This window comes from Lemur catta, chromosome 17 (assembly GCF_020740605.2).
Source record: "Lemur catta isolate mLemCat1 chromosome 17, mLemCat1.pri, whole genome shotgun sequence".
Taxonomy (NCBI): Eukaryota; Metazoa; Chordata; class Mammalia; order Primates; family Lemuridae; genus Lemur; species Lemur catta.
The window spans coordinates 45,957,676-45,979,464 of NC_059144.1; the positions used below are offsets into that span (position 1 = coordinate 45,957,676).

Genomic DNA, 21,789 nt, shown 5'->3' on the forward strand with positions numbered 1-21,789 from the left:
GCCCGTAAAAACGGTGGCGCTCACGGGGGCTGATGAGGAAGTGATACCCAGGAGGCTGGAAGCCTGGGCAGGAGCAAAGTCACACAGGGCCTTGAAATTTGGGCAGAGCTTGGGCTTCACCCAAAGGGTAGCGGGGGTGCCAGCGAAGGGCGGTAGAGAGGGGAGTGGCATGATCAAAATTTGTGTTTCAACTCAAGCACTGGGACAGTGCTGTACACAATAAACATTCAATAAATGTTTGCTGAATTTGTGAAAGAACAGGTGGCTGCCCCAAGGGGACACTTCATGGGATGGCTGACACCAAGAAGGGCAGTCAATGTCCGTTAACTCTGCCTCGGCTCTCTGCTTCTCAATTTAATCTTGTATACTCACTGGACTCAAACGAGTGATAATTTTATATCCTCCCTTTCAGTTGAGAACTTCTGGTTCACCATGGAGGAGAGAGGCAGTCTTTACAGGCAGGAGTGCCCTTCACAATACCTGTAACTCCTCTTTGGACCTTTTTTCCTTTTTTTAAAAAAATGAGTTAAAAGGGGGTACGGCAGGGAGGTGACATACTTCCTGAGTTGCATGAAAGTTATCTACTCAGCGGTGTGGCGGCTGTAGCCAATTCTGCAGTTTTGAGTAGTCTGGGTGTTAAGAAACATTTCAAGTTCCCTTGACAAAAGTTTTAAAACCAATGTGACATCCAGCAAAGAGCTAAAGCAGAGTAGCCTAGGGTGCAAGGAACGGGGCAGTCTCATTCACGGGGGCAGAAATGTAAATCGATTGAAATCTCGCTGGAGGGTAAAGCAATAGCATGCGTGGGATAGCCCTCATGGTTTTCACCCCACCAACTTCCCACCAAGAAATGGAAATAAATACGGGGAGTTGCAAATATTTAGCTATAAATATGGTCATTTTAGCAGTTTGTAATAGCTAAAAATAGGAATGTCCAAAACCAAGGACAAATGTGGCTCATCCATGCAATGGAAAACCATGGTGTTATTTTAAAGTATACTGAAGATAACTGTTTATTGACATGGAAAGATGTTCATAATCTATTTTTGAGTAAAAAAAAGCAGATTATAAAACAGTGTACATTATATAATTCCATTAAGTTTTAAAATATAACTAAGACTCTGGGTATGTCTATAGACAAAAATGATCCGGAAAGACACAAAAAGCAAAGGACTATACTGTAGGCATTTTTATTTTCTTCTATTTGCTTATCATTATTTTATACTCTTTCTTTAACGAACTTTCATTGCTTTTGTAGTTAAAAAGGGTTTTATTTACACAACTTGTTCATGATCTCCTAGGATCTCAGATGCAGTAGATTTTATGAGGGACTTCCAATGTTTCTTTGTCCACATGAATAATCTGATTATACGTATATGCTTCTTAGATATATGTGTAGCAGCAGTGGCCAAGCATGGTGGCTCACACCTGTAACTCCAGCACTTTGGGAAGATCACTTGAGGCCAGGAGTTCAAGACCAGCCTGGGCAACATAGCGAGGCCTCATCTCTAAAAAAAACATTTTAATAAAAATAAAAAATGGAAAAACAAAAGATATACATGTAGCAGTGTTTCCCTAAATCTATGCAGACCTGCTTGTCTGGTTAAGAGGGTAGTTATCAGCACTGGCTACACAATTTGCATTTTTGTAGCAGAAAAAAATTTTTATGCAAGAAGCACAACAATTCGTAACAAATGTAATGGGCAGTTGGTCATTTTTCCTTTATTTATGAAGTGTATGTGTGAGGGCTAATGAGTATAAAAAGGGTAATTAATTTAAAGAAAGAAAAAACAACTGGAAGGATAAATACCAAAATGGTATGGATAGTTATCTCTGAATTATGGGAAGTTTTCATTTTTTTCTTTTTGCTTCTCTATATTTCCTAACTTTTCTGGAATGAATATGTGTTGATAGAATAAAGGAGGAAAGGTGAAACCTGCAGAAACAAATTGGCTTCAAGTGTTACAGTGGAAAGTCGAAATAAGGGGGGCTTAACCGTTGCTGCCATTGTAACAAGGCGATTTTTTAGGGGGACAGTGTGGCTTGCTAGAAAAGCAAGGGTTGGAGAGTTAGCGAGATGGTTAATTGATGTAGATCCTGGCTGTGTGACTGCAGACAAGCCGTGAACCCCCTGAGTCTTTTGTCATTCACTCATTAACAAGCATGTACTGAGCATCCCCTGGGTACCTGGGCCTGGGCCAGATGCTGAGTAGCAAAGAAGCAAGACGGAACCTCCAGTCCAATTCAGAAGAAAAATAGCAACAACCAGACAAATAGCAACATAATATAATAATGATAACAGTAACAGCCAACCTGTCCTGAGTACTTACTAAATGCCAGGAACTGTTAAATGAGATATCTCTCTATATATATATCAACCCATTTAATTCTTACCATAACCCCACGAAGTAGGTATTACTATTATTCCCATTTTACAGATGAGGAAACTAAGGATCAGAAAGGGTAGCTAATTTGCTCAAGGATACACAGCCAGGAATTTCAAACCAACTATGTGGTATGCTGCACTCAACCATATAACTACAAAGGTCACAGTTTCTACAAATTGAAACAGGACCATAGAGCATATTAGGGCAATTGAACCTGGTCTCAAGGTACAGATAAGTCTTCCCTAAGGATGTGACATTTCTCCTGAGACCCCAAGAATGGGAAAGAATAAATCAGGCAAGAGCAAGGGCAAGAGCCTCTGGGGTGGAAGAAACAAAGTAAGGGCAGTAATGAATTTGCGCTAAGGTTTCTGAGTGAGTGGTGTTGGCGTAGTGGTCACTGGCTATGGTGCTAACGGTGGATTCTCTTCTCCCCCTACCCCACCCCCAGACACTCCTGGCCAGGGCACTTTATGACAACTGCCCCGACTGCTCTGATGAGCTGGCTTTCTGCAGAGGGGACATCCTGACCATTCTGGAGCAAAATGTACCGGAAAGTGAGGGCTGGTGGAAGTGTTTGCTCCATGGGAGGCAAGGCCTGGCCCCCGCCAACCGCCTCCAAATCCTCACAGAGGCTGCTGCAGACAAGCCCTGCACCGCATTCCTGCAAGGCCTGGGAGAAGCTCTCGCCAGCTCAGAGATCTACCAGGTGCCCACCCTGCTCCACCCACCCCCACTAGGCCCCGTCTACGAGAAGATGAAGAGCTGGGTGGAGGAACCCCTGTCCCCCATCGCCCAAGTCTACGAATTCCCCAACCCACCTACCAGTGCCAGAATCATCTGCGAGAAGACTCTAAGCTTTCCGAAACAGGTATGCATGTTTCCAAATGAAAGACATGGGTCAAGGGGTGTGGACACACCCAGGGGTCTTAACTACCCTTGAGTCACAGTTGCCCCTCAGATCAAATGTGCAAAATGGGAGCCCAGATCCCTGGCAATCACGACTGGGGAGCTTGTCCACTGGGCTGGGATGGAGAGCCCAGCGGTCCCCACCCTGTTGTCATTCACACTCCTGGCCCTGTGATTCCCCAGCTCCCCAAGACTGGCCACACCCTGTGGGAAACAGAACGCTTAGTCCGGCTGTGTGGGAAGGCACTGCATTTGGGGGTCTTTTCACAGCATGAAGGAACACCAGGACTGCCAGTGGCAAATGGCAGGGTGAATTTCCAGGGGTTCAAAGGCAAGAAGTTACTCACCACATTTAAAATGTATATTCTCCTCAACGCAGAAATTTTACTTCTAGAATTGCTACAGAAATACATGACCAGGCAAATATTTGTCTGGATGAGGAGGCTACGGCTGTTACAGCATCATTTGTTATAAGGAAAAAACGAAGATGCCTAAAGTTTGGGGTGTTTTGTTGTTTGTGTTTTAGAGATGGGGTCTCACCCTGTCACCTAGGCTGGAGTGCAGTGGCACATTCATAGCTCGCTGCAGCCTCAAACTCCTGGGCTCAAACGATCCTCTTGCCTCAGCCCCCAGAGTAGCTGGGTCTATAGACGGGTGCCATCAAATCTAGCTAACTTTTCTTATTTTTTTAGAGATGAGGTCTCGGTATGTTGCCCAAGCTTGTCTTGAACTCCTGGGCTCAAGTGATCCTCCTGCCTTAGCCTCCTGAGTTGCTGGGATTACAGGTGTGAACCACCACACTTGGAAGATGACACAAATTTTGGCATACCACAGCGTACTACTATGCAGTTGTTAAAAAAGATGAGGTATCTCTATGAGGTAGTTATAAGGGGGAAGAAAGAGCCATTGAAACAAAAACTCAAAAAGGATCCTGTGCATGAATGTGTGCATATGTTTGCATGCTCACACATGGAAAGAGACCTAGAAGAACACATGCCTAGCGTGGTTTTCCCCGAGGAAGTGGAACTGGTTAAAGAGAAAGTGAAAAAAGATAGTACACAGGGACCTTGATTTTATTTGCTCCCATGTCCCCAGGACCTAAGACCAGACTGGACACAGGGTAGGTGCTCGATACAAATTTGATGAGCAAATAGGTTAGAAAATTGATTTGTATGCCATATTGAACATATACGATATCTGTAATTTTTTTAAATATCAATTTTTTAAAAACAGAAGAAAAGAAGCACTCAGTAAATGCAGAACGAAAACATTTTTTAAATAACAAAAAGAAGTAAAAGAAAGAAGAAGACAAATAACACACTATTTTCCGCAAAGCCCTGGCCTTCATGAGGTGTTATGGATGCAGAGCAGATTGCACAATCCTCAGCCACTCTGGGTATTTCCTGCCATCAGATGCTTTGCTTCTAGCCCAAATGACACATCCCATTTGGCCACAGCTCTGGCAGGGTCTTGACAAGGTCTATGTCCAGGGAAAGGCTGCTGCCCTGAAGTACGTGCTGTGGAGACCCCAGGAATGTGCCACTCACCACTCAGACCTCCTGCACACCAGCTTCCAACGCTGCCTTCAAACAGGACAGGTTGATTCCTTAAAAGACTTTGAATGCTTTAGATTTTCTAACTCCCTGGGCTGTAAGGCGTAGAATAAGACAGTTGTTACAAAGAACAGCTGCCATGCATAGGGACTGGCTGCAAACCTGAGGATGAAGCCGGTTGAGCCTTGGTGGACCCTAACTCTCTTTTCTGGAACAAGTAGATCTAGGCCTGGCTGCTCAGCTGCTGTCTGAGCAGCTGGCTCAGAGCAGGGCCTTGGTGGTGTTTTTCCTAAGAAGAAGTGACATTAGCTGAAGTTAATTTGAATTTCTTTCCAAAGCTATTAAAGAAAAAACAAAATTTTCCCCTCTCTCCCTAAAAAAAAAAAACCAGATACAATGTCCTCTGTTGGCCAGGTGTCCTCATCACCCAACACAGTGCCAGGCTCCTATAAGATGCTCAATACTTGTTGAGCGAATGAAGTGGACCAAAACACAACATAAGACTTCAGAAACGTGGACCCCACTGTCACCTTCTAGTGGGCATTGGTATGAAAGGAAAGATGAGTTTACTACTGAAACTAAACTCATAACAACACGGCATAAGCTGGGAGATTTGTCCTTGACGTGAAGCATGTCGACCAGTTGAGTCCTCACCTGTGCAGGCTACGGCAACCAACAGAAACCACAGCCACCGATGGGGAATTCAAGGCCCTGTTGCCACCGAGTAGGGTTTTGAAGATAGTCCAGAAAATACATTCTGAGCAGAAGCGGCTGTTGGCAGAACTAAGCAAGTCTGAGCCACCAGCTTTGAGCTATTTCCCAAGGGCAAGTTCACAGGCCTGGAGCACAGCCTGGGCGAGTCTTTTCACAGACTCCCTTTTATTCTTGTGTTGACTGTCTCTAGACTAAGGGTGGCCCCAAATTAAAACTCAAGAAGATGGAAACGTCGCTTTTATCAGGTTGTCCTAGGAGCGTCGTCTGCATGTCAGAATCAGTCATCTCTAAGGCTGGAAGAGACTTCTGCGGACCTTTAGATTAGAACAACTCTTCATTTAACAGATGAGAAAACTGATTCCCAGGGAAGTGAAACTGCCCGTCCATGTCACGCAGCTGAGGAATCCAGAGCATCCTTGTTGTGTCTGTGCATATCTGTCCAGCCCTCGACTCCAAGGCCCCCCAAACAGAGCCCTTATCCTCAGCACCTCTGCGTCCCCTTAATTTTCTTTACCTGACTCTGTGGCTGAAACTACTCTCTCAGTGAACTTTTTATTGATGTTTCACCCACAGATCTAAGGGTCTAGCTCAGTCACTAGGATCCAGATGAAGAAACAAAACAAAAAGAACACCCCAGAAGCCCTTGTGCCTTCTCTTTGTCACTTCCCCCAAGGTAGCCACAATTTTGATCTTTGTTGTACTTTTTACTACAACTTCCTTAATATAATATGCTGGCCTGACTCAAAAAAAAAATAAACAACAAACACCACCACATGAAGAACATATTTGATTTCAGTTTAAATTCAGAAGGGACTCTTTTTTATTTCAAGTGAAAAGGGCCAGATTTCCTAGTAAAATTGCTCTTGGACCCACTAGTTCCTGAACTGGAGTTTCCTTCTGTCTCCCTAAACATTTCAAAACCATGTTTCCCAAACGTGTTCTTCAGCTGATGGCCATCTCGAACCTATGTTTTCCAAGAAGCAGTGGGCATTTTTGAACTGGCTTCCTTCCACCTGAGATGTCACACAGGAAAGTCCCTTTGCTCTCTGTAGGTGCTCTTGTGGGCACATGAGACCCACAGAGTCAGCCGTATGGTAAAATGGGCCTGAAATCCCAGGGAGAAATGGGTGATGGAGCAGCTTTGGAAAGGGTCTGTGGTGAGAGAGACCCTGATGAGTTCAGATAAGTGGGGAATGGAGGGGGGAAGTCGGGGTGATGGCCAGTGGTCAGGGACACTCACATAAGGTCCCTCGGCTTGGACGGTGCATGGACTTAGTTCAAAATGCACTGGGGAACCACTGATGGGTTTGTCCTAGACCAACGGGCCCAAGACCAGTGGGGACAAAGGCAGGTTTATTGGCTGTAAAGAGGAAGATCCCAGAGCGGAAGGACCACAGGGCAGCTCGCAGAGGAAAAGGTAGCGTAACTGCAAGATGGGGGAGGCGGGGTTTAGGTGAAATGCAGACAAAGCCATATCTCAGTAGGCTCTACGTAAAACACGCAGTGTGTGAAGGAGTCACTATAAGCCCAGACAGCAAGGTGGGCACAGGCTGCTCTTTCCTTGGGGACCACGGAGTTGAGGCAGAGGTAGAATGGGGAGCCTGGGCACCCTTATCTACAGCTCTGCACAGGGTGCTGGAGACGAAGGCTCTCCTCTGTGTCAGTGACTCAGATCCCCAGGCAAGAGCGGGATGTTTCGTTCTTACCGATAGCACTTCAGACAGCCGTGCTTCTGAGAGCCCAGGATTTTAGAGAACCAAGTTTCCCAGGGAGTGAGAAAGCAGTTGTCACTCAAAGAAGGGGGCTGTTTGGATACTTGCCAGCCATCACATGTCCTTGGGAGAAACGTTTGCACTGTTCACTTTGCAGCTGCTTTATCTGAGCCTGTTTCCAGCCAGATGAATGGCCTGGCGGATTTTTATACTGAGAGCTGGTTTCTACTGTCCAAGCTATACATGGTCATTCACCAAAAACAAGCAAGCAAAAAAACAAATTCTAGCGCTTACCACATGCCAGTCCCAGTGCTGGGTCCTAGGGACACTGTGATGAATGAAGGGACCCTGACCTGGTCCTCAGAGGCTGCCCTTCCAGCTGGACAGCCCTGTCTCCATGTATTTAAATTCTGGCCACCCCCATGATCCCGCTGGGAAAGCCCCCTACTCAGCGACCCTGGTGGGAAGTACGTTCTCCCTCCCTTGGATGCTCTGGACCTCTCTTTCCTCTCCCCAGGCCCCGTCTTGCTGCCCAGCCTGTGTCCTGGGTGTGCCCACGCCTTATTTCCTCCTCAGACTTTAAGTCAGTGGCAACAGCATCCACTACGCTATATGAGGCTGCCCTTCCCAGGCCCCTCCCAGAGACACTCCAGTTCAAGAGGTTGGAAGTGGGGGCCCAGGCTCACCAGGGGATTCGGATGCCTGGCAGGTTGGGAAGCTGCCACCCCGTGGCATCCAGTGTGACACTCAGCATCGAGTCAATACCAAAGAGCTCTAAAGGATTAACTCGAACCCAAAGTTCCCATTTACAGGCATGGACCCCATGGCTGAGAGAGATTGTTTTCCAGAATGGCACGAGCAACAACTGGCCACGTGCTCTGAATAAAATACAAGTCTGCTCTTTGCAGGATAACATCTGAACTCCGTGACTGACCTGCTCCCTGTTAACCTTTCCCACTCCCTCCTGCCCTTCCTCACTCCTCTACATCACTTGTCACCTTCAATCACTCCAAATCACCAAGTTCTCTTCCGCCTCCGCCTCATGTCAGTGGAAGCTGCACCAGATTCCTCTGTCACTTTCCGCTCCTGTGTCAGCTCTCAGCCCTGGCTCCCCGCAGACCTCACTGGGCCTTTCACTCTGCAGTCTGAAAGCCCCCTCTGCTTGTCTTATTCATGGCCACAGCCTCAGCATCGTTACCGGAATGTACATGAGTACTCCAGCTTGAGGGTCACAGACCCCTGGTCCCTAGAGAACATCACAATCACCTGCAGGTTCCTGGGCCCCCTCAGCACGCAGAGATTCACTACAACACATGTGAGGCCCAAGAATCTGCATTTTAATCCACTTCCCAGGTGGGGCTGCTGCAGGCCACTGTGGGCCACCCCATGGGGAAGACTGTTCTCCACCAGGGGACCTCGCCACCAGCATCCTGCTATGCCCAGTCTCCAGAGTGAAGGGCCTGCCTGTCACGGTGCCGGACGACCACCCCAACAGTGTCGCCAAGCTGTCTTTGCTGTTTGAGAGATAACTTCAAACATGACTGTGATAACCAGTGTGACCTTTTTTCCTCTGTCTCTCCTCTTTTCTCTCCAAGGCCCTCTTCACGCTCCCCAGACCTGCTCGGGCCTCGCTGCCAACTCTGCCTTCCCAGGTATACGATGTGCCTGCCCAGAGCCGGGTCCTCTCAGCCCTTAAGGTGAGGCTCCTCAGTGGCCCCTGCTCCACCGAGAGTCGGGGGCCGTCCACGTCACCCAGACATTGCATTTCAGCTTTACTGAGAAAGGTCTTGGCCTTGGTCTGCTCAAACTCCAAAACGTACATCACCATGCAGAGGCCACCTCTGCAACCTCCTCTGTGCCTGTGCAGCCCAGACCTGCTCAGAATGTTATTGCTATTTGAATTCTGAATATTTAAAAAAATTTTACTTTTCATTTGTAATAGATATTTCATATACGCATGTGTGTATACACACACGCATTTAAAAAAATATTATCTTGAAGGATGTGCACCACAGTATTAACTATGGTTATCTTAACCTTAATCTCTGGGGGATGAAATTTTAGTTGTTTTTTCTTAACTTACTTGTATGTCACTGGTCCATCAAATTTGTAAGACTAGCTTCATGTGATCAAAAAATAGCTTCCTCCTGACTTAGCCTATCAAAACTGCTCTGTGGCAGTATTCTCCCTGGTCGTGTTAGTGGCTCTCAACCTCTGCTGCATGTCAGAATCACCTGGAGGCTTTGGCCAAGCTTGCTGCCGGGCCCCACCCCAGAGGCTCTGACGTAGCAGGTCTGGGTAGGGCCCAGGCATCAGGATTTTTAAAAGTTTCCAGGTGATTCTAATGCACAGCCAGGCCTGAGAACCCAAAGTCTAAATAAAATGCCAGTCCCCAAAGTCTAAATAAAATGCCAGTCCATCCTGTCAACGGCCTCTCACTTTTCACTTTTCCCAAGCCAGAGTCAGTCCCTGTGCACTGTGACCCCAAGGTCAGAGGACACAAGTCATTGAATGGTCCCACTGGAGCACCTGACACTTCACTTGAGGACAGTGAAAGGCCCCCACCATTCCCCCACTGAGGGAAATTCTCAGGAGACTCACAGCCCAAGTCTCTCTAAAGAAACCCCCTCCAATTTCTGGCTGTTTCTCTCTTTCTTTGCAAAACCTCTTTTAGGTGCTCTCTTGCCTTGCCTTGGAACTTGGAACCTATTTTTCACATCCTAATATATGTAGTTTCTAATTACTGTATATATTTTATATATTACATAATAGGTATATCTCTCAAGCCACTGAAGGAGCTTGAGCAGGGGGAAGCACAGTGCCTGGCACATAGAAGGGGCTGAGTATGATGCACACTTGTCAAAGGAGTAGCTCAAACCCTCTTTTTATTATTGCCTTTGTTACTGTATGTATACAGTGTCATTGGGCTTAGTTTCTGGTAGTGAGTAGGCACTCAATAAATATTTGAGTAGGTACTCAATAAATACATGAGTGATAAACACAGGAAAATTTCTATTGAGAAAAATAAACAAGAAAGAAAGAAGACACATTAGGTCCCAATCTCATTTAGTTTTCTGGCTAAATTGAATTTTAAGAGTAACTCACAGAAGGAGACAAACTACTGGTTTTAACTCAGACAACTACAGTTCACTCTATGGTTTTTCCCCCCACCATCTGTCAAGAAATCGCCTTTTAAAGCACAAAATCCATTGTTGACTGTATGCCCACTGCAGCACAGAGACTTCCACCATTAGAGCACCATGCCTGAAAGCCCCAAAGTCTGCAGTGACTTGTTTTCCTTTGGAAAAAAAAATCAGTGGAGTGGGGAGAGTTTGTAGAATGTAGCCATCAGGAAAGGAAAATCCAAGTTGTCCTCTGTGGTCTCTCCCCAGGAGCCAGACAAGCAGCAGTTATACGATATTCCAGCCAGCCCTCAAAAGGCAGCAGTCCACCCCCGGGCCAGCCAAGGAAGCGTAAGTGTGAAAAGGTGCTGAGCAGCAATGCTGTGAACACCTAAAAATTCTCTGGGAAGAGTTATTAGCTTGGTAAAAAATCAGAATGTAAATTCCTCATAACAGACCTTATTACATTTGAGGCAAAAGCCCTAATTGCACTGGTGTCCAGAAATAGAACCAGCTCCGTGGTTAACTTCTCTGTGTTGTTGGGAATATTAAGTGAGATGATCCCTGCAAAGGGTCTGGTACAGGGCCTGGCACAGAGCAAGAGCTCAGCAAACATTAGACAACTGCTTCTTCTCACGATGGGCCTCAGGGACATGTTGTGTTAAAGTACACTTTTACGTATGGATGGGGCAATAACTTAATTTGAAGTCTGTGTAACCCACGTTTATCACTGGATTCTACCATACGCATGTGTCCCATAGATACCTTTATGCCTGAGGTTATTAGGGGATGCCCTACAAAAGAGGTAGTGCTTCAGCAGTGTCATGAGGGATACATAGGAGTTCGTTGGATGAAAAGGAAAGAGTAAGAAGTGCGTTTAGAGCAGAGGAACCAGTTTGGGCAAAATGAAGTACAGCAGTATGAGTAAGTAGTCTGGCACAGTGGAAGGTGAACAGCCAGGTGGCTGGACCCCCAGAGAGGTGCTGGTAGATGAGGCAGGGCACATGTGGTGGAAGTGGAGAGAAAGGTTCAAAAGGAGGTGGAGCCAGTCATGAATGGCCTTGAGTGATAAGAGAAATGGGGAGTCACTGAAGGAACTTGAGCAGGGGAGTGACAATCAGATTTAAATGAGTCATTCAAGCCCTCTTTTTATCGCTACTAACCTGAACAACTTTGTGTGGTTCTTCCACAGGAACAGAGTGTTCTCCTTACCCCAATGAGTGCCTTAAAAGGAGGAGGCCACAACACATTACCAAATCCTCAGAAATCAGAATGGATTTATGACACTCCAGTGTCTCTGGGAAGGGCGAATGTCAGAAACACATCTCTAGCCAGCTCTGCAGAAGATTCGGGGCTTCATGCTGTTCCCGGTTCTGGCTCACCTTTCCACAATCCTCCAAGTAGCAGAGACAGGTCCCTCACTCCACAGCTGAATGTGCCCATGCAGAAAAAACTCAGTCTTCCAGAAATTCCTTCTTATGGCTTTCCAGCACACAGGGACACGGTCCCTTTGGATGAAGGTGTCAGCTACAAGGTTCCTTCCAGCTTTCTGATCCCCCGAGTGGAACAGCAGAACACCAAGCCCAACATTTACGACATCCCTAAAGCAATGCTGAGTGTCCCTCTTGCTGGGAAAGATCTGGGGAAAGCCAATGAGGTTTCAGAGAATTCCATGGGCTGTAGCTCCCCATGCTTCTCCAGACAGACAGCTTCCCTGTCTCCTGAAGAGGACAGATTATCTGTCTCCAGTTCTGACAGCAGAGCTAGCGTTGTTTCTTCATGCTCTTCCACATCCACTGACTCCTCCTCCAGCTCTTCCTCAGAGGAGTCAGCAAAGGAGCTCTCCTTGGACCTGAACTTGGCCAAGGGGACAGTGAGGGCTCTGCAACACAAGGTGGTCAGCTCTACAGCAGGTCTGCTGCTCTTTGTAAGCAGGAAGTGGAGGTTCAGGGACCATCTGGAGGCCAACATTGATGCAATCCGCAGGGCTGCTGATCACATAGAAGAGTCTGTAAGAGAATTTCTGGATTTTGCCCGAGGAGTCCGTGGGGCTTCCTGTAATCTCACTGACAGCAACCTTCAGACCAGAATCCAGGATCAGCTACAGACAATCTCCAACTCCTACCGGATTCTGCTTGAAACAAAGGAAAGCCTGGATAACTGCAATTGGTCCCTGCAAGTCCTCGTGACTGACAAAGTCCAAAACAGCCCAGATGACCTTGAGAGGTTTGTCTTGGTAGCACGAATGATTCCAGAAGACATCAAGAGATTTGCCTCCATTGTTATTGCCAATGGGAGACTCCTTTTTAAGCAGAACTATGAAACAGAATCTAAGTGTGAAAAATGCATCCAGCCTCCCCAAAGAGAAATTGAATCATACCAAAGGAGTACTCCTTTTACTAAGCAGAGGGAAAATGAACACTCCCCTGAACTATTAAAGAAAAACAGGACAAATGCCTGCGGACAGGTGAGTTCAGAGTTCCAAGTCGCATAACAAGGTAGCTTCAATCATTACTAAGTAGTCACCACTAAGTTAGATGCTGAGAATCTTTCAACAGTGTACAAGCTTTGGGGAGACACTGGTTCCATTTTCTAGAAAACAGAATTCATAAAAGTAAAATTCTAGATGAAACCTTATTAGCAAGTAAGATAAATATTTTATTATTAAGGTAGATAAATCAGCATATTTGGATTGGAATTCTTCTGGAAATTTTTGGGGTTCAGCTTTGCCACTGATACTATTAATAGAATTAGAAAGGATTTTAAAACTTAAAAAAAGTCTGTTCTTTGAGTAGATTTCTTATTTTTTATTTTACTTTATTTTATTTTTATTTCAGTATGCCATTTCAGCCTAACTTGGAGTAGATTTTATAAATCTCACCAAGTTTCCTTGCATTTTCAAAAGTTATAAATTTAGTCATTGTCAGTGTGTTTCTTAGCAACCAACAGAAGAGGAAGTATTATGTAAACATTCTTCCAGTGTTCATGGTCTAATCAGCCTCCAGATTTTGGTTACTCTTAGAAATACTTTGCTGGATGAGTTGAGACTTCATAGGAAGAGGAGCTTTAGTTCAGGGATTACAAGCTCAGGAGGCCCAGCAGGTAATTTGTAGCTGTGTCAAGGAAATAATTTGATGCTTTCTGCCCCAGCCTTGATCTTGATGTTCCGCTGAAATGCCTGGTGGTGTAAGAGCTTTAACACATCCTAGAAATTTGGATATTTAAAATTTATATATGTGTGTGTGTATTTACATATATAAAACTATAAAAAAACTGTGTGAGTCATTATACTGGGCCACTTTGGTAGGCAAAATTCAGCCCTTGGGCTGCCAAAGTTTCCTTTCATTCAAAAAAGACATCAGTAGGCAGAACCATCAATAAAAAGTATAACAAGGAATTCTCAAGTTTTAAAGTGAACTTAAACAGTTATATAGTAGTACAAAAACCATTCAAGTTGATAATTTGAAGGCATTTTATTTTTCAGAGGTTGCCTAACCTAGAAGAGAAAAGAAAACCCATCTTGGAACAAAGGTTAGATGAAAACAAAGACTTAGGAGCAATGGTAAGCTATCATGCTCACTCTCTAGTACTTCTGATTAACACGCATTATCCCTAGATACGTTTCATCATTCTACGGATAATTCAGTATTGTAGCCACGGCACACATGGGGGGAGATTTGGGTTTTGTGGTTTTTTTTCCTTTATAGCAATAGAAAGATCCCTGGAGATCAATGAGTGCAGTGAACTCCAGGGAATGGAATGTGAACCACTAAGCATTAGTGAAATGACTCTGGGTGCTCTGCAAGTTATCATGGGTGGTACCAACATGGCATTAAATAGTACTGACTCACATTCCCTTTGACATTCTCTTTTAATGCTTCTGGTTACAACAACAAAAAAAATATTTTGGTTTGGGGCTTATGTATCTTTATCACCTCTTACACTTGATGTTCTTTTTTTTAACAAATCAATCAAAGATGTTATCACTGTGCTTATTTTTATTGGTTACCTTCTATTTGTGACAAATGACAGTAGTTTTCCATTTACCAATTTTTAAAGTTTCCTTTAAGTTAATTTCAGGAAAAACAACGAGTCCATTTAAAGACAAAGTATGAAGCCAGTAGAGGGTAAGAGGGAGGCAGGAAGGGTAAACTTGGAAGGTTTGTGAGAAGGCATCTTAGCATAACTGAAGCTTGCGAAACAATGAACCAATTCAACAACCTAGGTTATGGGGCATTGAAGGATGAGAGAGGGAAAGTCAGAGGTGTCTAATGACTAGGGTGAGGTCATGTGCCTTCTCAGAGGCAAACTAGGACAAGAACTCAAGCCTCCTGATGCTCAGTTTCCCAAACACTAAACTTTGGGCCTGCCATATTGCTGAAAATCATGCTATTATGTTCAACAAGAAGTGTGCCTCAGATGAGTGCTTCTCAAATTTGAGTGTATCACATTCACCTTAAGGCTTGTTAAAAGTCAGGTGGCTGGGCCCCCACTCCCAGAGTTTCTGATAGGTCTGGGGTGGAGCCCATTACTTTACATTTCTAAGTTCCCAGGTGATTCTGATGAGGCTGGTCCAAAGACCACACTGGAATACTCCAGCTTTAGACTGACCATGCTTCTCGCTGGGGGGTCAGGGGCACCACTGACCACCGGGTGGACAGTTCTCTATTGTGTGGGCTGGACTGTTCAGCTTCCCCAGACCCCTTCCCACTAACTGCCTACCTAGTCGGTGTGATAACCAAAACTATCTCCACTTGTTTCTAGCACCCCAGGCTAAGAATCATAGTACATTTTTTGTTTACCTACAGTTAATATTTTAAAGCAGAGATGTTGCTAATCCAATGTCTAGCTCACTGCTTATTATTTCTGACCTCTGCTTCATTCTTCTCATACTCCCTTCTAGAGTTCATCTTAACTGACATCTTAATCTTTCCTTCACTTTGTATTATACAGATAATCATTGTTTTCATCTTCCAAATATGAAATTCTAATAACAAATATACTTTTCCAAAGTATACCTTCCTCCTCCTTGTCTAATCCCTTCTCCGACCCTACCAGCCCCTGGGGACACAGCCCCCTTTTGAAAAGAAATCACTGTTTTAAGTCATATCTGTCTGAGTGCTTCCAGGCTATGAATTTTGAGATCATAGATAAATGAGAGAGTGTGATATTTAATGGAAAGAAAGAGAGTTTCAGACTTAGCTGAATTGTCTTAGAGCTCCAGATCTTTAATTTGCTAAGTGAATGGCCCTAGGCAGCCGTTTCTTTTCTCTGAGCTTCAGTTTCTTCACTTATAAAATGCAGGAGCTTTCAATTGTTACCTGGAGTTGTTGCCACTAAGTTAGGTGCTAAGAATCTTTCCATTGCATATAGGCTTTGGGAAGATGTTGGTTCCACTTTCCTGGCTGGGCACAATAGCTCATGCCTGTAATCCTAGCACTCTGGGAGGCTGAGGCAGGAGGATCACTTGAGCTCAGGAGTTCAAGACCAGCCTAAGCAAGAGTGAGAACCCTGTCTCTACTAAAAATTAAAAAATTAGCTGGGCATCATGGCTCCCGCCTGTAGTCCCAGCTACTCGGGAGGCTGAGGCAAGAAAATTGCTTGAGCCCAGGAGTTTGAGGCTGCAGTGAGCTGTGATGACACCACTGCACTCTACCCAGGGTGACAGAGGGAGACCCTGTCTCAAAAAAAAAAGTCTTGCAAATTGAGCAAAAACAGAAAAGGGCAAACAACCACAACCTGCTGATCAAATCTCTCTCTTACCTATTTTCTTCTTCCCCTTCTTTAGAATCCTATCTCTCTAATACCTCAACCTTTGAGTCAGCAGACTCCTGAGAAGAAAATCCACCTTTCTGAACACTGCCGGCTCTATTTTGGGGCACTCTTCAAAGCCATCCGGGTATTTAACAGCAGCCTCAGCAACAGCCAGCCCCCAGAGACTTTCATCACTCAGAGCAAGCTGGTCATTACAGTGGGGCAGAAGCTGGTGGACACGCTGTGCAAGGAGACCCAGGAGAGGGACGTGCGCAACGAGATCCTCTGCAGCAGCAGTCACCTGTGCAGCCTGCTCAAGGACCTCGCGCTGGCCACCAAGAACGCAGTGCTCAAGTACCCAAGCCCTGTAGCCCTGGGGCACCTCCAGGCCGAGGCTGAGAAGCTGGAGCAACACACACGGCAATTCAGAGGGACACTGGAATAAGGACTATCTATCTCCTACTTCCTCTGCTAATCTCTTAGCTTCACATCCACAACCTGCACAACTCTGTCCTGTGCGAAAAGGCAGCCAGGGCATACGATGGCCTAAAACAGACACGACGCCTAAAGCTGGTATTATCAAGTGGCTTAAGTAACCCCAGGACATTGACTTACCCCACAGGGGGTCAGGAAAGAGAGTCAGATATTAAATAAAGACCTTGTGAAGTTTAGCATATCATGAAGAGTATGTAGTGTCAGTGTTTGAAGTGATGTCACTAGAAATAATTTTTTACATTAATATTAATATATATAGTGCATGTTTTAAATTCATTCAACACTTATTTATTGGGTGCCTACTATATGTCAAGTTCTAGGTGCTAGAGATATAGCAGTCGTGCCCTCTTGGAATTTACAATCTAGTAGGGGAGTCAGGCAGTAAATTGATGAAGAAATACATGTATAATATATCAGGTACTAGGGGCCGGGCATGGTGGCTCATGCCTGTAATCCTAGCACTGTGGGAGGCTGAAGAGGGAGGATTGCTCAAGGTCAGGAGTTCAAGACCAGCCTGAGCAAGAGTGAGACCCCATCTCTACTAAAAATAGAAAGAAATTATATGGACAACTAAAAATACACACAGAAAAAATTTGCCAGGCATGCTTGTGGTCCCAGTTACTTGGGAGGCTGAGGCAGAAGGATTGCTTGAGCCCAGGAGTCTGAGGTTGCTGTGAGCTAGGCTGATGCCATGGCACTCTAGCCCGGGCAACAGAGTGAGACTGTGTCTCAAAAAAATATATATATATATATCAGGTACTAGAAATGAAGGAGGTGAAGGGGAAAGAGCTTATTTTCAAATGATTAATATTTGTTCCATCTGTTGGAAAATGTAGTAAGATTTTTTCATTTTGGATTGAGTTAATTTTGTGAGATTGGTACAAATTATGTATCTCTGTATTGTGCCACAAATATATATATTTTTGCTATATTACGTTAACTTAGTTAAAGATGCATGTTATATTAATATTTACATGACATGTTCTGTTGGGTTCTCTAATTAATTTATTTTGTACATTACAGATTTTGTGTTGATAAATTCTACTGCTCAATTTGAAAAACTTTATACTTCAACAGTATCAAATCTGTTACAATTTATAATATTATTTAAATATAATCATGATTTTAAACATTGTTTACGGTAGTCCTTTCTTTGGAAAAGTCTTTGATTTATGTCCCCCGAGTTCTGGTATCAGAGTAAAGCCTCCAATGTTTGCTTTTGTCATTCAAATGCTTCTTTCTGAAGTCTGCAGAGAGATACAGTAGAGACCAAGTTTGTATGTGCCAGACTAGCACCAGAAAACAAAACTATCACAAAACTATCTGTGGTGGTGCAGACAGGAAGGTGTGGGCTGGATACCCATCACTGGGCACAGATATGGAAGTGGTGGGGAGCTCCCCTCAAGTCAAACCACCACCTCTTCCTCTCCTTGCAGCTGAGTCTTTAGCTCATGTTGCCATAGTTACATAATCCCTCCTGTAGATCGGGGTCTCCTAGACACATCTCAGCCACATGAATACCTTCATAGCCTAGAAACAGCATCCCCAGGCTGTAAGTCGCCTGAAGTGTTATCAAGTTCAACTCATGTCTGCTACTCTTTACTTGGTACGCACTTTTAAAATGTTGACTGCTAGAAGGCTATTTATTTTTATTGAGTTAGTCTCAGGGTCCTAAAAAGAAGGATCCCATCTTTGTGAGGTTTGATTCTCCGCAATTGGACAGAGACACCCTGGAGAGACACATTCCTTGAACAGATGTGATCTGCTTCAGTTAAGACTCCTGTTACAAGTGATAAAAAACCATATCTAATCTTTCCTAAGCAATAAAACAAATTTATTGACTCAAGTATCTTAAAATAATTTGGGGCAGACTAGCTGCAAGACTGGTTGGTTTCAGGAGCCCCACCAGTGTCATCCAGGACCAGCTTCTCAGTCCCACTTTCTCTGGGTTAACTCCCACAATTGCAAGGTGTCTTTTCCAAGTGATGTCCTTCCTGATTCATGGCCAGAGGGCAAAAAAAGGGACTTCACTCTGCTTGGATTAGCCTAGATTGGGTGGCTGCCCCTGAGAGTTCCATGATGAGCAAGGCATGGAATACCCAAGTTGACATACACCCGGAATTGTCTGTCTGTCTCTCTCTCTCTCTCTCTCTCTCTCTCTCTCTCTCTCCTTCTCTCCCCACCCCCACCCCCACCCCCATTCCTATGTGTTCTGAGAGAGGCAAAGGGATGGCTCTGTCAAGCACTGTGAAGTGGCTGACATTTTATCCTACTTCAAAATAGCAAGTTAGCCTGCCACAGTTTTATGGGTGCTGACAGAAGACACGAGATTCTGGGATCAGAGACTATGTCAGTGGTCCCCAAACCACCTCCAGGCCCAATGAGTCACTAGAAGGACTCAGAATATAGTCATACTCACAGCTATGACTTATTACAGTGAGAAGCTACAAAGTGAAATCAGCAAACGGAAGAGGCACCTGGGGTGAAATCTAGGGAAACCAAGCACAAGCTTCCAAGAGTCCTCTCCCAGTGGAGTCATGCAGGACACAATTAATTCCCCCAGCAACATGTGTGACAACATGTGTGAAATGTTGTCAACCAGAGAAGGTCATGAAGCCTCAGCAGCCCGGGCTATTAAGGAGGGCTGATCATGTAGGCAGCCTCTGCCTGGTCCCTACCAAATTTCTGGACTCTCAGAAGGAACGCAGGTGTTCAGCACAAATCACATTGTTTGTGCAAATGGTTTAAGCACAATTAGCCATTCTTATCAATTCTGGGGACAGTTGGAACCCTCCCAAAATCCAAGTTCCCATATGCCAATCAAAGGCCAACCTTGCAAGCAGGACTTTGTAACACAGTCAGACCTGCTGTGTTAATTCTTCTCTGCACGGAGGGAAAGGGCTCCTCCCACAGCATTGCAAGCAGATTATGTTTCATCTTCACATCATTTCCCTGCATGTCCCAAGTCCCAGGACTCGATGCAGAGGTGGGCTCAGGTGGATGCTGTGCCCAAGACATGGCTTTGTGCCAAAGACAAGGAAACCTCAGTATAGGGATCCCCAATCTTTAACAACAGGCTCTGAGCAAACCTGGCTGACCTTTGCCTCCAAGGGAGACACCATCTTTATTATATTGCGCAGCAAATAAACCTGCCCTTGTGCTCTGGGGGGAGACATTATCTCTACCTTCCAAGGCTGCTGGCTACAAACATACTTGAAAAGATGGTCCAGAACAAAATGTCATCAGTGCCTCTGCTCAGATGATGTGCAGCAAGGCAAGAGACCCATGAAGAACTGTCTTCTGATGCTGATGGGACCCCCTAGCAAAAGTCGAGACTGTTGTGGGAAGAAGGAGGGGTTCTTGTAGGGAGGCAAACAATAAATTGTTATTGCTGTGGACAACATGATTTTTTACGTAATAGTAATAATAACAGCAGTGCCTATTTATTAAATATTTTTACTCAAGCACTGTTCTAATGCTTTAACTCAATCCCTCCTAAGTGAGTCTTCCAAAGCACACTAATAGATAATGAACAGGTCCCATTTTTTAAATTTTTTAAGAGATGAGTTCAAACTGAGGACCTCTGTCAACAAAGTACAAAACCAAAACCACTGAGTGTAAAATAACGAAAAATGCTGCTCTTAGCTAAATGTGTTTCCTTCCTTTTTTTTTGAAAGAAAGCAGTTCCAGGGTGAGTTTCCACTGATTAATTCAATAAGATGATTACTTCTGAAAAAAATTTTTAAATAGAATTAAACACAATTTTTTAGTTTTTGGCAACACTTTGCTATGTTTTTTGCTTAATACCCAGAATTCTGTACCATTTCCTCCCACGGAAGGAAGAGGAAATGGTGGGTAGTGTGGTAGCAGCAACTTGACCTCAATTAAATTAAATTTCATCAGGAGGATGCAAGTGGTGAGCAGCCCACTTAAGAGATCTTCCAGCTTGACAAGTGCTGGGGAGTCATCGTTCTGGTCTGGTAGCAATTTTTTTTAATAAAACGTCTTTTTAAAAATTTTTATGTTTTCCCTGAGGGTGCACCCTGGCTCTCCACAAGTTGCCTGTTTGTGCATGCATCACAATGAGGATGCCCCTTTCTTTTCACTCATTCATTTAACAACTATTAATGGAGCATCTCCTCTTTGCCAGGCCTCTGCTGATCACTAGAGATGCTGCAGGGAACAAAACAAAGGCTTTGCAACATGGTGCTTTCAAGTTCCAGCTGTGGGAGACAGGGAACCAGGGCCCAGATGAGGGAGAGATGGGTATGGCACTCTCCTGTAATGCAAAGCATAGGGGGTGCCCAAAACACTTAGTATCAAAATAAATAATATTTTGATGCAATATGTTTTAAGGAATCAAAATCAATGCAAAAAATACATGGTGAACAAGGTATCAAAATTAATTTTTTTAGGGGGGAAACAGGGTCTCACTCTGTCACCAAGGCTGGTGCCTTTGGTAGCTGGGACTATGGGCACACACCACCACATCTGGCTAATTTTTTTTTCTACTATATGTAGAGATGAGGTCTCACTATGTTGCCCAGGCTGGTCTGGAGCTCAGCCTCAAGTGATCCTCCCAGGCCTCCCAAAGTGCTGGGATTACAGTTGTGACCCACTGTGCCCAGCCAAAATTTAAATTTATAACATGATATTGGGGTGGTAGGGGCAATGAAGAAAACAAAGCTAGGTAGGGGAGCGTGATGGGGGAAGGGTACTCTTTTAGATGGAGAGGTCAGGGAGACAGCTCTGAGGAGGGGCCCAGGAATGGGGTACTGAATCCCTTGAGGGATCCAGCTGGGCAAATGTCCAGGGGAAGTGTATGTATCCCTGGAGAGGGACCAGCAAGTTATGTGCCAGATGTAGAGGAGGAGGGTGACCAGTGTGGCTGGAACCTAGTAAGGGAAAGAATAGTGGCCGACATGAGCTAGAAGGTGTGGCCAGGGGCCAATTCATGCAAGGTCTTGTATATTTCCAGAATATTTCAAATATATCCCTAAAACTGCAAATCAAAAGTAATTTTTTGTATTGAATTATCTCAGTAATTGCCTCAATTTTCCACTTTAGTTTAATCTTCTTTGGGTCTCCTTCCTATATGTGAACTTAAATAATGGTTATAAAATTCTTCTAAAAATCTTCATACATA

At 44.7% G+C, this 21,789-nt stretch overlaps 1 protein-coding gene and 1 long non-coding RNA gene across 5 annotated transcripts in view; one reads left to right on the plus strand and one right to left on the minus strand.

Moving 5' to 3' along the window:
• Positions 1–17,110, plus strand: part of CASS4 (Cas scaffold protein family member 4) — a 32,594-nt gene extending 15,484 nt beyond the window's left edge. The window contains exons 3-8 of one of the 2 annotated variants that reach the window (XM_045528869.1): positions 2,836–3,255; positions 8,868–8,969; positions 10,665–10,745; positions 11,587–12,861; positions 13,879–13,956; positions 16,183–17,110. In XM_045528869.1, the coding sequence (XP_045384825.1) occupies positions 2,836–3,255; positions 8,868–8,969; positions 10,665–10,745; positions 11,587–12,861; positions 13,879–13,956; positions 16,183–16,593 (2,367 nt within the window). In that variant the 3' untranslated portion in view covers positions 16,594–17,110. The remainder of the gene's footprint in view (positions 1–2,835; positions 3,256–8,867; positions 8,970–10,664; positions 10,746–11,586; positions 12,862–13,878; positions 13,957–16,182) is intronic. The other variant, XM_045528870.1, reaches the window with a different exon arrangement.
• Positions 1–21,789, minus strand: part of LOC123622476 — a 55,324-nt gene that overhangs the window by 29,010 nt on the left and 4,525 nt on the right. The gene's annotated exons all lie outside the window — the stretch shown is intronic.